Source organism: Aquarana catesbeiana, linkage group LG12, assembly GCF_042186555.1.
Source record: "Aquarana catesbeiana isolate 2022-GZ linkage group LG12, ASM4218655v1, whole genome shotgun sequence".
Lineage (NCBI taxonomy): Eukaryota > Metazoa > Chordata > Amphibia > Anura > Ranidae > Aquarana > Aquarana catesbeiana.
Genome location: NC_133335.1, coordinates 182,529,415 through 182,546,566, shown reverse-complemented (window position 1 = coordinate 182,546,566; position 17,152 = coordinate 182,529,415). Strand labels below are relative to the sequence as shown.

At 40.7% G+C, this 17,152-nt stretch overlaps 1 protein-coding gene across 2 annotated transcripts in view; it reads right to left on the bottom strand.

Annotated features, from left to right (window-relative positions):
* PLTP (phospholipid transfer protein) overlaps positions 1 to 17,152 on the bottom strand; it is a 113,041-nt gene that overhangs the window by 43,480 nt on the left and 52,409 nt on the right. For both annotated transcript variants that reach the window (XM_073606268.1, XM_073606269.1), the window contains exons 3-7: positions 15,504 to 15,603; positions 10,315 to 10,443; positions 9,972 to 10,127; positions 9,369 to 9,432; positions 700 to 763 (exon numbers count right to left, since the gene is read on the bottom strand). In XM_073606268.1, coding sequence (XP_073462369.1) covers positions 700 to 763; positions 9,369 to 9,432; positions 9,972 to 10,127; positions 10,315 to 10,443; positions 15,504 to 15,603 — 513 coding nt within the window. The remainder of the gene's footprint in view (positions 1 to 699; positions 764 to 9,368; positions 9,433 to 9,971; positions 10,128 to 10,314; positions 10,444 to 15,503; positions 15,604 to 17,152) is intronic.

Below are 17,152 nucleotides of genomic sequence, written 5' to 3'. Positions count from 1 at the left end.
TCATTTGCATATTTAAATGTTATTGCCCAGTTTTAAGTCACATGTCTGGTAACAGATTTTTAAATAAAGGATGTTACATTTATCATTTCTAAATACAACATCCTCTGTCAGTCAGTGGCAGAAGACAGAAGAGGAAGGATCTCCCCCCCAACCTCCCACGTCGCAGGTCTAATTATGAAGCATTTGCTCCTTTCTCACGAAAGGGGGCGGTAAAAGTTATGTTGGATGTTTTTTGGATAACTCAAGCTTTTTATGGCTGAGTTATGCTCATATGTATATTTTATGGTAACTTTCTTGGATATGTAAAATATAGTATTGGTGTCAGTTAAAAATAAATAAAATAATTTCATGTTATATATTAAATAAGTTTAAATATTGCCTATAATAAATGGCCACGGTCATTTCATTCCACAATGGTTTTGGCGTATATTTATTTATTAACAATTTAAGTTATAGTTGACATATTTTGAATTGTTCTGCCTACATTCCCATACATTTCTCCACGGTATCCATGGTGGTAGAGGGATAAGGTGATTGAGTACAAGAAAAGTCGGGAGCTTAAAATGACCTTGGGCTAGCCACTGCTGAATGTTAAGCACCCAAGGCAAATGTATGGATTTTGTGGGAGACAAAAGAGGTGACTGTATAGAACATATAGATAAAATGATTGCAAAAATAAATAAGTAGAAACAGACTTACCAGGTATAGTGTTAAGTAGAGCATTAAGTAAGACCAACCCTGCGTGTCTGAGAGCTGGACAGATCTGTAATACAAATCATTTATATTACTTTAGGGAAAAATAAATTTAGAACGTTTTAATAACAGGTCATATAATTCAAATGCTTTGATATGCTCCCCAGATGTATTTAGTAATTATTTATTTCCAGGCATGTATAAATGCTAACACCATCTTTGCACAGGCCCTGCTTCTCTTCTCTTTAACCGTGCCACATAACTGTTGTGATAATTAAATCAAACAGGGGTTTATTTACTAAAACTGGAGACTGCTAAATCTGGTGAAGCCCTGCAAAGAAACCAATCAGCTTCTGGGTTTTTTTTGTCAAAGCTAAATTAAACAAGACGAAGTTAGAAGCTTATTGGCCACCATGCACAGCTGCACCAGATTTTGCACTCTCCAGTTTTAGTAAATCAACCCCACTCTGTTAATAGACCAAAAATTCTTACAAAAAGAACTACCAATAAAATGTTTTAGGCTGGGTTCACACTTATGCGAATTAGATGTGGTTTTGCCACATCCAATTCACATGACAGGAGATTGTGACCGGCTCTCAATGGAGCTGGTTCACACATCTCTGGGGCGGCCACGGAGCGCATTGCACAAGGGTCCTGTGCATCTTTGGCTCAGTTTCAGATCCGAATTCAGGCAAAAATTTGTGCCTGATTCGTCCCTAAAAAAGGAGGACAGGGACGCACCGGACCCCTGCTGTGAGCCATATTAAGTGTGAACCCAGCCTTAATCAGCACAAAGAAGTCTGCATAGAAAACGTTAACCAAAACGTTTAAACTCCGGTTGCTTTTACTAACCTTTCTTTCGCTCCTTCATCATTCCATTAGCCCCAGCAAATTGAAATTTAATACCTAATACTTTCAGCGATGAGGGAGCATGTGACTCTCTACCCTTCCACCCCCACCTTAGTTTTGGGTGCCAAAATGACCAATCAGAAGGCTCAAGCACTGCAAAGTGGGGTTGGGAAGAGAGTCTTCAGTCCTATGTAAGCTCTGCCCAAAGTGACCTGGAGCTTACATAGGTTCTTTCCTCCTCAGTCTGGTGGGTGCACAAAATGGTGGGGAAAGAAATAACAAACAGATATTACAAAGCCCTTTCAATTATACAGTTGTGCTCATAAATTTACATACCCTGTCAGAATTTATGATTTCTTTGCCATTTTTTAGAGAATATATATGATAACACAAAAACATTTCTTTCACTCATGGTAAGTGTTTGGCTGAAGCCATTTATTATCAATCAACTGTGGTTACCATTTTTTAAATCATAATGGCAACAGAAACTACCCAAATGACCCTGATCAAAAGTTTATGAACCCCAGTTCTTAATACCGTGTATTGCCCCCTTTAACATCAATGACTGCGTGAAGTCTTTTGTGCTATTTGTGGATGAGGCTCTTTATCTTCTCAGATGGTAAAGCTGCCCATTCCTCTTGGCAAAAAGCCTCCAGTTCCTGTAAATTCTTGGGCTGTCTTGCATGAACTGCACGTTTGAGATCTCCCCAGAGTGGTTCAATGATATTGAGGTCAGGAAACTGAGATGGCCACTCCAGAACCTTCACTTTATTCTGCTGTAGCCAATGACAGGTCGACTTGGCCTTGTGTTTTGGATCATTGTCATGTTGCAATGTCCAAATATGTCCCATGCACAGCTTCCTGGCTGATGAATAAAAATGTTCCTCCAGTATTTTTTGATAACATCATCTTGCCATCAATTGTGACCAAATTTCCTGTGCCTTTGTAGCTCACACATCCCCAAAACATCAGCGATCCACCTTCGTGTTTCACAGTAGGAATGGTGTACCTTTCATCATAGGCCTTGTTGACTCCTCTCCAAATGTAGCATTTATGGTTGTGGACAAAAAGCTTAATTTTGGTCTCATTACTCTAAATTACTTTGTGCCAGAAGGTTTGAGGCTTGTCACTGTACTGTTTAGCGTATTGTAATTCTTTGTGGCATTTGCATGGTAATGGCTTTCTTCAGGCGACTCGACCATGCAGCCTATCTTTCTTCAAGTGCCTCCTTATTGTGCATCTTGAAACAGCCACACCACATGTTTTCATGAGTCCTGTATTTCACCTGAAGTTATTTGTGGGTTTTTCCTTGCATCCCGAACAATTTTCCTGGCAGTTGTGGCTTAAATTTAAGTTGGTCTACCTGACAGTGGTTTGGTTTCAACAGAACCCCTCATTTTCCACTTCTTAGAGTTTGAACACTGCTGATTGGCATTCTCAATTCCTTGGATATCTTTTTATATCCATTTCCTGTTTTATAATGTTCAACTACTTTTTCCCGCAGATCCTTTGACAATTCTTTTGCTTTCCCCATGACTCAGAATCCAGAAACATCAGTGCAGCACTAGATGAAGATGCAATGAGTCCAGAAACTCAATGACCTTTTATACACACACACACTAATTACAAGCAAACAGATCTCAGGTGAGGATGGTTATCTTTAATAGCCATTCAAACCCCTCTGTGTCAACTTGTGTGCATGTTATCAGGCCAAAATCATCAGGGTATGTAAACTTTTGATCAGGGCCATTTGGGTAGTTTCTGCTGCCATTATGATTTATTAAGAGTAAACACAGTTGATTGATAATACATGGCTTCAGCCCCAACACTAACCATGAGTGAAAGAAATGTTTTTGTGTTATCATTCACATTCTCTGAAAAATGGCAAAAGAAAACTATAAATTAGGCCAGGGTATGTAAAGTTATGAGCACAACTGTATATTCAATAGAACAAACCTTTTGCTGGGAGGTGTATTTATAACCATAAAATCAGAAACTGTATGAATACCTAAAATGGTACACAAATACCTAAATAATAAAACAACGCTCCCTATAATAATAATAGTTATTAACTTTATTTTATTAAATTTATTAAACTAATGCATAAACGTTCCACTCAGCAAAATTAAACATATAAAGTCTAAGGATTATAAAAAATACATTAAAAAAAAAAAGAAAATAAATATATAAACATGTTATACACATGAAACTCCATAAACCAGTCTACAATAACTGTAAAATACGTGCCAGATTAAACCATACACATTTAAAGTTCAGTGAATGCTCTGAAAACAAATACTCAGATTCCACCTGATCTACCAATCACTTAATAAGGTAAGTGGTCAACAGGATTAGGTGAGTGTACCTGAATATGGGGGGTGAAAAAGCCTTGTGAGTACTTTGTAAAAAAGTGATTAGTGCAACAGTTGGAATTGGTGTATTTGTTTCATTCATTGAAATTTATACCCGTAGGTTTTTAACACTTATTGGGAATTTTTGGGGAACAGTTTAAGGAGTTTTATGTTTATATATTCACTATGAGAATTTTGTTTACTATTTGCAGTTTTATGTTTCATTTTAATGAGCGTGACGTTTCTGCACTAATATTTCCTTTTTGTAGAAAGTGTTGTATTATTATTTAGGCATTTTTGTACCATTTTAGGTATAATTCCTACAATTCCCTGAAGTTATAGATACGTCTCCTAGCAAAACTGATTGATTCACAGACTTTTACATTGATGTATATTTTTATATTAATGGTTGGATTTTTTTTTATTCTTGTATGTGTTTGTTAATTTTTTTTTTTTACAGTTATTTATGTTTTACTTTGCTGAGAGAAATGTTTACGCATTAATCATTTAATCTGTATTGAACGTTGTATTATTACATAGGTATATTTGAGAGACCAAAAGAAAACAAATAAGCGAAGTTCTTTGTTGAAGTTTACATACACTTTGTGGTCTATTTATAAAAAAAAATGTTGGATGAAAGTCACAATCTTTTTTCGCCCAGCAGTGACGAGTTCTGACTGTATTTTGCTTAATATGTTGATTTCTTGAGATTTGCCATCTATTGGCCATAATGCAGTATTTTTCCTTACTGAGTTATTTCAGGAAAAATATGTCATTATGGCCACTAGAAGGAGCTGATATACAAGTGGTGCGACATCCATGCTGATATCAACATATTTCTCCACCCCCACTATACTTTGTGGATGGGTGAATCTGCAGTGCGAGCCATTGTACTTTGAATTTTCAGTTGAAGAATGTCAGAGAAGAGTATTTACAATGGTCCAAAATTCATTCAGTGTATCACTAGCATAAGTCCCAAAAGCTAACATTAAGATTAACGTTAAGCAAAAACATAATGTTTTTAAAACATTAGCATACAGTTATAACGTTTATTTACATCAAGCTGATCTCTATAATATATACTGTATATCCTAACATAATGGAAAAGACTATATGTTTCCCTTAAGAATACAATATATGCTCACAACTGTATTTTAAGGATACACATGTGCAAAAACCAACATCATATTGCATCTGGGCACCTTATGTGCATGAACATATGAAAGAATGAAGTCTATAATCACCTATACATATGTTACAATTATGCTGCTAATAGCGCCTTTCGCATGTGGTCTGGCCCCCCGGATGATTATGTGTGTTTTTGAAAAGGAATGCATTGAAGGCTTGCCGTAATAGAGTACAGGTGTCTGCTGTTCTTGTTCTTCTCTTCATGTTAAACCATGTAATGGCATAAACTATATATGATATATATATATATAATAGGTTGTTTTATGCAACACCACAAATGACGCAGGTCCCAGCTGTTCCTGGTTCAGACCTTTTCCCTTTAGTCAGGGGACCACATACATCAGTAATAGCGCAGAATTCCAAGAATACGCAAATATGGGATTTTATGACGTATGAATTCAGCAACTGTGCTGTTGTGTAACAGAATAATCCTCTTGATTTTTTTCTGAAATACTAGTAAAATAACTCTTCAAAAACATTGCCCATTTTGGACAAGGAGTAACCACATTCCCAATGTACCAAGACACATTAACTAAGTTAAATGAAAATCCTCTTTGCAACAAGAAGGTTCACTTAACCACTTAAGAAACGGAAAGGATTTGCCCCCTTAATGACCGGGCCATTTTTTGCGGTACGGCACTACGTCACTTTAACTGACAATTGCGCGGTCGTGCAACGCTGTACCCTAATAAAATTTATGTCCTTTTTTTCCCACAAATGGAGTTTTTTTTGGTGGTATTTGATCACCTCTGTGGTTTTTATTTTTTGCGCTATAAACAAAAAAAGGCCGACAATTTTGAAAAAAAATAAATAAATAAAAAATGTCTTCATCAGTTTAGGCCAATATGTATTCTGCTACATTATTTTGGTAAAAAAATCGCAATAAGCGTATATTGATTGGTTTGCGCAAAAGTTCAGTAGATTTATGGCATTTTTATTAGTTATTTATTTTTTGCTAGTAATGGCGGCAATCTGCGTTTTTTAGCAGGACTGCGACATTGCAGCGGACAGATCGGACACTTTTGACACTTTTCTGGGACCAGTGACATTTATACAGCGATCAGAGCTAAAAATAGCCACTGATTACTATATAAATGTCACTGGCAGGGAAAGAGTTAACACTAGGGGGCGATCAAGGGGTTAAGTGTTCCCTACGGAGGTGTTTCTAACTGTGGGGCCAGTGTACTGACTGGAGGAGGAAAGAGATCGCTGTTCCTGATCACTAGGAACAGCAGATGTCTCTCTACTCCCCTGTAAGAACGGGGATCTGTTTGTTTACATACATAGATCCCCATTCTGGCTCTCTGTGGAGCGATCGCGGGTGGCCAGCGGACATTGCGGCCGCCAGCCACGCGAATCGGCTTCAGCACCGCTTTTCCCCCTATCGCTCCTAAAGCGGCCGACGTACACCAGTATAATTACGGCGGCTGGTCGGTAAGCGGTTAAGCAAGCCATAGATGGTGCAATTTTCTTTCCTGCAACCGTGGGTTACAGGAAAGAAAATCACTTGATTCCCCCATCAACAGATTCAGTGCTGATGGGGGAATTCCTCTTGCAGTGCTATTTTCTTCTGCGGGGGGGGGGGGGCTTCTTTGCTGGCAGAACACAATGATCACTGGCAGTGATTGCATGCAAAAAATATGACAGGCTGGTTGCACTGAAGTTGATCAATGGATTGACTTCAGTACAACCAGCCTGCCTGTAGATGGATTGAATATCGTCCGGTCCCTGCTGAAGCATCCGAGATTCAATGCACCTATGACCTACTTTAGCAAAGAAAAAATTTCTTTAAAAAATTATTGAATGAGACAAAGATGTACTATTTTCAATTATCGAATCATGTACACACAGAAATCCTGTTTTATTTCACTTTACATGATTGAGAATTTTTTGCAAAGTGAATTTTCACTACAATAAGTGAAAATTCACTTTAAAAGCAAAAATGTTTTATGGCTGGTTCACACTAGGAATCTCATAGGAACATGCTGCGCGTTCATGTTCGATTCACATATTGTTCAGTCAGTGCGATGCGATTTGAGCCCATTTATTTTGAATGGGCTCAAATCGCGCTGCACCACACAAAAAGTAGTGCATGTACTACTTTTGAAGACACACTGCAACTGGATAGCATGTTTCTTCTGTACCATGCGATCTGATGCAGGCAAACGCAAACGTTTGGAGTGTTGCTAACTTACCATTGACACCTGCTGCAGATCGCAACTGCAATGCGTTTTGATTGCGGTGCAGGAAACGTGCACAGAACTCGGGTTTTCTAGTAAATCAAACCCAGTATGTCAAAATGTATGTGGATAAAAAGACATAAAGACATGGTTTAAGGAATATGGTGTAGTGGAACTTCAGAGACCTACGCAACCCTGACCTTAACCTGTTGCCACCCGTGTAATGGTTGGATTTTAAGGCCCACACACCGCACATATGCATCACTGGGTGACCAATGTTTCTGTGCTGGGAGTGTGCTCACTGTATGCCCCTAGAACAGAGAACAAGCTGTCAAATACAGCTCTTGGCCTCCATTAATGATTGGCAGCTGGCAGGACCAGCTCCCAATCATGTGACCACTGTGGCAGCCAATCAGTGGCCTCATGATTGGCAATCCTTCCCTCCCCCAAGGCATTCAAAACTATTTAAAGGGACAGGGCAGGAAGGAGTGAACCTTACTGGACACCTTTGGGATAAATTGGAAAACAGATAGCCTGGTCTTCTTGTTCAACTTCGGTACCTGGCCTCGCAAGGCTGAATGGGCAGAAAATTCCACAGACATACTCCAAAATCTTGTGTAAAGCGTTTTAGAATGGGATTTCCAACAAACTGATATAGGTGTGACAATCAGGTGTCAGCAAGCAAAGTCCTTTCTTGTATTAAGAGAGGTATGGACTCCAGAGAGAGAGATATAATTTTGCCCCTGTTCAAATCATTAGTAAGACCTCATCTGGAATATGAAGTTCAGTTTTGGGCACCAGTTCTCAAAAAAGGATATCAGGGAACTGAAGAAAGTGCAGAGAAGGGCAACCAAACTGATAAGAGGCATGGAGGAGCTCAGCTATGAGGCAAGATTAGAGGAACTGAATTTATTCTCTCTTGAGAAGAGGAGATTAAGGGGGGATATGATCAACATATATAAATATATAAGGGGTCCATATAGTGAACTTGGTGTTGAGTTATTCACTTTATGGTCAACACTGAGGACAAGGGGACACTCTTTACGTCTAGAGGAAAAGAGATTTCATCTCCAAATACGGAAAGGTTTCTTCACAGTAAGATCTGTGAAAATGTGGATAGACTCCCTCCAGAGGTGGTTCTGGCCAGCTCAGTAGATTGCTTTAAGAAAGGCCTGGCTTCTTTCCTAAATGTACATAATATAATTGGGTTCTAACATTTATAGGTAAATTGATCCAGGGAAAATCCGATTGGCTCTCTGGGGATTTTTTTCCCCTGCTTTAGCAAATTGGATCCTGCTTTTCGGGGGGGGGGGGGGGGGGGTTCGCCTTCCTCTGGATCAACTGTGGGTATAGGATTGGATATATGGGATTGTGTGATTTTTTACATTTTATTTATTTCTTTTTTATGTTTGAACTAGATGGACTTGTGTCTTTTTTCAACCTGACTAACTATGTAACTATGTGTCCATCAAATTATGACCATACCGTATAGTGTATTGATGCATAAAAATGACAGTCACACCTATTGCCAACATAAGGCTAGGCACACTAGTCTAATGCAACGTACACACGACCAGACTTTTCGGCCTCAAAGGTCCTACGGAATGAATCCGTCGGACAATTCGATCGTGTGTGGGCTTCATCGGACCTTCATCAGACATTTTCTGTTGAAAAATCTGATGGACTTTAGAAATAGAACACGTTTCAAATCTTTCCAACGGACTTGAGTCTTATCAAAAAAAAAGTTCGTCTGTATGCTAGTCCGATGGACCGAAAACGACGCAAGGGCAGCTATTGGCTACTGGCTATGAACTTCCTTATTCTAGTCCGGTCGTACCTCATCACGTTCGAAACAATCGGACTTTGGTGGGATCGTGTGTAGGCAAGTCCGTTTCGTCGGAACTCCATCGAAAAGTCCTTCGGAGTTCAGGCGGACGAGAAGTCAGCTCGTGTGTACACGGCATTAGAAACTATATAGAACCAGACCTGACATTCATATATAAAAATAAGTGTAACCCATGGAAAATGTTCCCTCTTACCCCAGCTAGCTCTCCCCTGTTGTTGATAATGCCACTATATTCACATTCTTTAGAGTCTTCAAACCTACCTGCTGGTTTAGAAGGAATCGCATCCCAGTTGTTATGAATGTACCAAGGAATTCATATACCCTCCTGCAATGAGAGGAACAGTTGCACTTGAGACCAAAATAGAAGTAAACATATGCTATTAAAGCAAAATTCTGGATGTGGTAAAGTGGTTGTGCAGGAAGGACTCAAAGCTGAACTTCGGGCACAAAAACTTTCATTTCATTCCTCAACAGTCACAAAGATATAAATCCCTTTTTGTGTGCCAAATACCTTTGTAAACACAGTTATTACTTTGTAAAAGTAGTGGTTACATCATCAATGAGCTGCACATAGCCTGTGCAGAGAGAAGAGCTGCAGAAGAGAATCCACAGGCTCCACCCACTATAGGATGTCTGCAGAACACTACAGGAGGAGGGCGGATACAATACCAGCCACCCTGCACAGCAAGAGAAAGCATCAGTGACTGGTCTTGATTACAGGAAGCTCCTACACAAAGGTAAAGTTTCACAATGGAGTGGAAAATGGAGACACTGTGAACCTGTATTGTTCACACCTTAGGCAAATTTAATTTGGCGTTTTCTAATGCGCCATCTAAAATTGAGTTACATCACACAAATACTCACTTGAGTGTGCCGCTGAATCCAGCTTGCATCCTGTTGATAGTTGCATCACATGTCATGTTGGAAATCTTCAAACGTCCTTTTGAATCTTGTGAAAGATCCAGCTCTGTTTTAATGTGCACTCCTTCCGCTGATGCATTGATCATTCCCACATCATAGCTATATAAAAAAATAAAAGTCATCAGTCACACTAACTGCAAGTGTTGGTGGACCTTGTTTACCACTCAAGCCCTACGGTTTTTGGACAGCGCCATTGTTTAGTCTTGCCAGCTCTTTCTTCACCAATAAAGTTTTCAATAAACTCTGGTCTCCCTTTGGATACAATTATAATAAAGAAAATACTTACAAGAGCCAGTAGAGAAGTTTCCTCTGGAAGGTAAGACTGATGGATGCATTACTAATGTCTAACACCAGTTGTTTGCGTGGCTGAAACATAAGGTCGGATTGCGAGAGCTGTAAGTGTGTGACGCGAACACTAGAAGACAAAAGTGATTTACAGTCACTATACATGTAAAATATATATACAATCACAATATAAATAAAACACTGTATATCTATCTATCTATCTATCTATCTATCTATCTATCTATCTATCTATCTATCTATCTATATATGTGTGATCCAATATGCCTGTATGTAGGAAGCTCACATTTAGGCATCTTCATAATAATTGCCCCCCAGGTTTGTTGGTCTCAACTGTCTACTACTGAAAAACTAACCTTTTTCAATATATCCCTATTTGAAAAAGTTGCCAGAGGGCTATAAAGAATAATAGATATTTTTTTCTCTGTATAATCTAAATATAGCCATATACACTATGATACCAAAAGTACTGGGACACCTGCCTTTACACGCAGATGAACTTTAATGGCATCCCAGTCTTAGTCCGTAGGGTTAAATGTTGAGTTGGCCCACCCTTTGCAGCTATAACAGCTTCAATTCTTCTAGGAAGGCTGTCCACACGGTTTAGGAGTGTGTCTATGGTAATGCTTGACCATTCTTCCAGAAGCACATTTGTGAGGTCAGGCGCTGATGTGGATGGGAAGGCCTGGCTTTCAGTCTCCGCTCTAATCAAAGGTGTTCTATTGGGTTGAGGTGCAGGCCAGTCAAGTTCCTCCACCCCAAACTCACTCATCCAGGTCTTTTTGGACCTTGCTTTGTGCACTGGTCCAAATCATTTAGTGGAGGGGGAATTATGTTGTGGGGTTGTTTTTTGGGGGTTCGGCTTGGCCCCTTAGTTCCAGTGAAGGTAACTCTTAAGGGGTCAGCATACCAAGACATTTTTGACAATTTCATGTTCCCTTTTGTTTCCCAGTTTGGGGATGGCCCCTTCCTATTCCAACATAATTGCCATGACATTTTACCATATGACACCCAGTATGGGTCACTGTTAACCTCAACACTAGACATTCTCCACAAAGCATTTCCAATGACGTCAGTCCTCTGCTAGATTAGTTATGGTCAAATAAAGATAGTTGTCACATCTTCTAGTACTGTTTTTCAATTTGAAACTTTCTGGTCTAAAACACAACTAATAACTAATCTTGCAGAAATGTCAGAGGACCCAATAGTTTATGTTTTTGGCCAACAAACATTTCAAAAACCAGAAATAAACACATTTATTATGGTAGTCTGAAACCATGATAAACAGAAATTTGCTGCACTGTATATATCAAATGAACATAGTGTAGCGCTGGTAGATTTGCATAAGAACATATTTGAATTTCTTCTGCAGTTTCCCTTCTGCCTCTTTCCTGCTACTTCCTTAGTAAATCGTTTAATAAAGCATTTAAAGCATTGAAAATGTATTCAAGTGTTGGTGCGTGTATCGTCCGGAGGTAAACTCAACGGAAGCCTAGACCCGGTGCCGGTGAAACAGAGGGAAGGAGAGTGAAGGTAACAAGCCTGCTTAAACCAGCAGCTCCATCGAGAGTTAGTGCTACCGTCAACTCTCACAACCCAGAGATGTGTTTTACCGGGAGTTTACGGAGAGAGCTGGACTTTGAAAAAATCCTTCAGGAAGAGAAAAGGTTAAACTGCAGGACTTTATTTCTGAATGCATAGACGGCGGGCGCCAGTGAAGGCCCGGGACCTACGTGACCAGAAGAACAAGTGGGAGGAGCCTACCCTACTTGTTACCGCGTGGGACGCGTGTGTGTGTTTGGCGCCAGAGGAAAGGCCTTGTAATCGTGCTGAGAAGATCAGAGTGTGGCCATGTCTTTTCCGCCGATGCAGCCAATCATGGGACCGAGAATGTTCCCTACGAGCACCGTGATGAATACTGTGCTATCTGGAACTCTGCTTACAGATACTGGAGTTCGTTTGAAGCCGCAGGGGAGGTTTGTCCTGTACACCTCAGGAGATATTGAGGGACTGGGTATGATCTGCCACCAATGTGAAGGATTGGCCTTACATCTTCATCCGTTTGGCCGATGTCCGCAATGTGGAGAGTACTTGTTTGTGGTGGAGCAACCTACCACATCGCCCCGTGCTTATCGGATAGATTGGGCAACAGGTATCGCCACAGTAGAAGCTGCTACCGCTACGGAGAGAGAAGAACAGGCCACCACTTCGCCTGTTGTTGCTGATAATGTTCTGGAGAGAGACACTGCTGCTGTCGTCTCGTCAGGGGACATTACTTTGATTTCTGCGTCCACTACACCTACTCCTGTTGTACCTATTCAAAGGAAGGTGGGATATGTGAAGGCTTCCCGTGACCGTGGTCGAGGCCTACCACAGAGGTTACCTGAACCGGAGCTACCAGAGTCCACATCAGGAACAGGTAAGCCACTGATGGGGAATGTATCTGGGACTGTGAGTAAATATCTACCAGCAGAAGAGTTGGGAGACTCGGAATTAGAATCCGTGTCGGATCTTTCCGGGGATGATGACCTATTTGAGAATATGTCACAAGAGCTGTTATGGTCACAAGTTGAAGATGTTGCCTCTGCTATGACTTTCCCTGAATGGACAGCCCTGAGTTCTGGGAAGATGTCACCCTGTGTGGAGCCACACAGTATCGTTACCGGGACTTTGCCAAAAGTTGCTAGTTCACTACAGACACTGGCTGGGTCTATGGTGAGCAAGTCATTGGATTCTTGTGTACCGCCTGGTATGGGGAGAGACAGATCTTTGCCCAAACTTGCACGTTTGCAGAGGATGTTAAACAAGCGTGTCACTGCCGAGTATGGTTTGGAGTTCCCCTATGTGCCCCAGGATATAATGCAGGTGATTGAAACTAATCGGGAACTTTGGTACAGTGAAGCTGTTTGGGACTATTTGTCTGTGCCTAAGCCTTTCCGAAAGACTGGATGTTCTGCTAAGATGGATGAACATTTTAGTGGATGTTTCATGCACTGGAACTTTGGTCGGCTCATCTATGCTGACAAAGTGGTTATCTGCAGGCCCGGAAAAGATGATGTTGTTTATTTCATTACCACTGTGGATAAGACGGGAAAATCACTGACATTGCTGGATCCTCGTTTTTTTGGTAATTCTGGACAAAAGAACTTTGCAAGTAGTTAGCTAGTTAGTGTCAGGGTAAAGAAATCTGCGTGGTCAAGATTTACATATTCTGCTCAGTGTTTTAAATCCAAGGACTTCTTTTTGCTAGCCGAATTTAATTATTTTTTTTATTTGAAGAGATCATAGTACAGGGACTCCTTAAGTTTATTCCGATATGGATAAAAGGAAGAGAGGCTCATTTTCTCTAAAAATGAGGCTTTGCTCCTAATATTGTACAGTATATAAATATGTGTGTTTAATAAGTTTTCTTTTTCAGGAATTATAGGATCTCCTATCAAGCTGGGAGGCTTTTCAGCTAAGATAGATAGTGAGGTTATGCACAATCATAGGATGGTTTTGTTTGCGGATGTGAACATAATGTTTTATAGATGTAAGCCTTATAGTGTCTTTCACTGTCTTTTCCTCTCTCTTTGTTATAAGAAACTCAAATACTTACTTCCAGGCTTGGGAGTTACTGTTACTGTTTTTGGACAGACGTTGGGGACAACATCTACTGTAGTGGGGGGAGTATGTAGCGCTGGTAGATTTGCGATCTACCATATGTTAGGTAAATTTAGTAACTTGTTCATTAAATAGGTTAGGTTTGCCTCTGTTCCAGCTTGGCTGACGTTGTGTGTGTTTCCAGACTGACCGGTGGGTGTCGCTGTTATTACTGGTCAGTGTTGGAAAGGCAACGTGTCGAAGCGTATGGATGCTCTTCTGTCCCGGAGACAACTCGGTGGAGGTGGTCCTCCAAGTTGCATTCTGGGTGAGGGTATTTATGGGACAGACACCATATTAGGGGGTTCATTTTTACAGCCACCTGCTGGCCCTCCTGGCTGACAGGTATGCGTTAGAGAGCAATCTCGTGGTCCTCCGTTCCGGAGGCCCACGCCGCTGCGGCACAGGGGTGGGCCCAGAAGCTTGTCTGGGGCCTACCACAGCAGTCGAGGAATGGTCCTGAGCTGTCTATCCAGAAGGGAAGAAGCTGGACAACCGAGGAGATCCCAGGGGAGGACCCGTCATGGAAGGATCATGCAGCGTGCTGGTCTGGAGAGGGGCCTGGTGACTCAGTTGGAGGACGTATCCTAAAGTAACTATACAGCATAGTGTTGCCAGGTTGGCTTAAAGGTTCAAGCACTGTGACTGACGTTCATTGCAGAAAACTGATACATCCTGTAGCAGAGGATTGTACAGGTTTATCCCAAACAAGTCTGTGGCAGAGACTTTTGTTCGTGCTACGTACTGGCTGCTAGGCAAGTGAGAGAGGCCTATCCAGGCCAGCAAAGAGTGTGTCCCACGAGGGGAGCGCATTCTATTGTAATATCCAAATTCTACCAGGACATTTGTCAAGAACCTTACAAGAAGATATTTGTGTTTCTTCTGCAGTTTCCTTTCTGCCTCTTTCCTGTTACTTCCTTAGTAAATCGTTTAATAAAGCATTGAAAACGTATTCAAGTGTTGGTGCATGTATTGTCTGGAGGTAAACTCAACGGAACCCTAGACCCGGTGCCAGTAAAACAGAGGGAAGGAGAGTAAAGGTAACAAGCCCGCTTAAACCAGCAGCTCCATCGAGAGTTAGTGCTACAATAGTTTGCCCCAATATGGGATTCCACAGCAAAACTATGTTACAAATTATTCACTCGTTTCATTCCACTTTTTTAAAAGTGTTTTTTCCCCAGGGGACACAGTACATGTTGTACTTTGTCCCATCTTCCTATGTGCTGTCTAAAGCTAGCTATGAGGTCAAACAGAGCATCCCGCCTTCTTCCATGGCTGTCTGACAACGCAGCAAGCAAAGAGATATTTGATTTGAGAAATGACAGTTTTCTCTGCCTCTAAGCACTTTTCTGATACAAGTGTCTCATAAGAAATGCAGGGGAAGTGAGGCATGGCAGATAAAATGCTTCTGGCATTCAGAACATTCAAACATATTCCTAACTTGTATGAGCTCGGTTCTTTTTAGTCAAAGTCCCATCACTTTGACTATTGTTAGTCCAGGACAGCTGGTAAGTATGGATACATACTCACTTGTTGATGCTGTAGGAGAATCTCCCCTCAGTGCCACTCAAATCCGGAATTGTGATATTCTCCAGCTCCTGTTCCACAAACTTCAGGGTCTCTAGTTTTACTGAAAATAAGAAAAAAACAAGTCATTCTCTACTTGAAAAATGTAAATCAAATGTATTGCATTGCCTACATATATTAAAAAGAACATGAGCTCAAAATGTGTAGATTTACTATATTGGAGGGAACCTTTAGAAAGGTTAGTTGTGCCTAAGTTTCACCCTGAGAAATCTACATATTCATCTGTGATGAAACGCATTAGGTGGGACCTTCGAGAGCGAAATCATCATGCACCGCAAACATTTGGATAAATGGGACAGATCTGAAGCAGCCAATATGAATGCTATGCACTTGTATTTTATGTGCTGTGAAGCCATTTCTGGCCCTTGGATGTTGTAAGTGTATAGATTTTATGCACAAATAAACTTTTTAATGTGGTCTTACACTATGGAGGCATTTACTGCCTTTTGTTTCTAAATGTAGCTGTGGCTGGCTGTCTGGAGCAGTGGTGATCCATTGGCTGGGGGTTGGCCTCATTCACCCTGAAAGTTTGACCATTTACTGACATAGAGATGGTCATGGTTATCTGGTAAGCCGCTGATTTCTCTTGCTTCTGCCCCCCCGGGTGTTTTTGAATCCAGTTGAACACTGGGTCTGCAGCATTGTGTGATTGCTAGAAGAGCTAGATTTGTAGTGAATTTCTTTCTTTGCACTTGCACTTTGGACATTTCTTTTTGGACTTTTTCCACTTGTTCCACTATTTTTGAGACACTGGGGGAGATTTAATATAACAGGTGCACTCAGAATCTGGTGTTTTTTTTTTAAACTAATTAAAGTGTATTTAAAAAAAAAAAAATGCGTTTCAAAGACCACTGCGAAAATACGGTGTGACAAAAAATATTGCAGGTCTCTGCTAAAAAAAAAATATATATATCATGTTTGGGTGTTCCAAGTAATTTTCTATCAGAAAATAATGATTTTTACTTGTAAGCAACAACTGTCAGAAAAGGTTTGGTCTTTAAATGGTTAAACTTCCTTCATTTACACATAGTTCTTTCCTTTGATGAAAGAACGAAAATATACTTTGTTTCTACATATTTGCTTGTTGTGATTAAACTTGGCAGGCTGCCTGTTTTTTTTTTTTTCCAGCTGTGAGAACTTTCTGCACTTGTTAGAAAGAATTGCGACATGCTGTTTTGAAGATCAGGAAGGAAAAAAGATTGCGATTTCGATTCTTAACGATTAATCGTGCAGCTCTATCTAGCGAGATTCAATTTTCCACTAAAGTTCCACTTGAAGGAGATTCTAAAGGGTTTTTTAATCTTAAATCAATAAACATCCTATACTTACCTGCTCTGTGCAATGGTTTTGCACAGAGCAGCCCCAAACCTCCTCTTCTGGGGTCCCTCCACCAGCGCTCTTGGCTCATTCTTCCTTCCAAGTGCCCCCCAGAGCAAGCTGCTTGTTATTGAGGAACTCATACGGGCTCAATCCTGAGCTGCGCTGTGTACACCTATTGACACACACATTGGGGCTCGGCCCCGTTCCTCGCTCCCTCCTCACAGGATTTGATTGACAGCAGCAGGGGTCCTTCTGCCTTTACAGTCACTTTA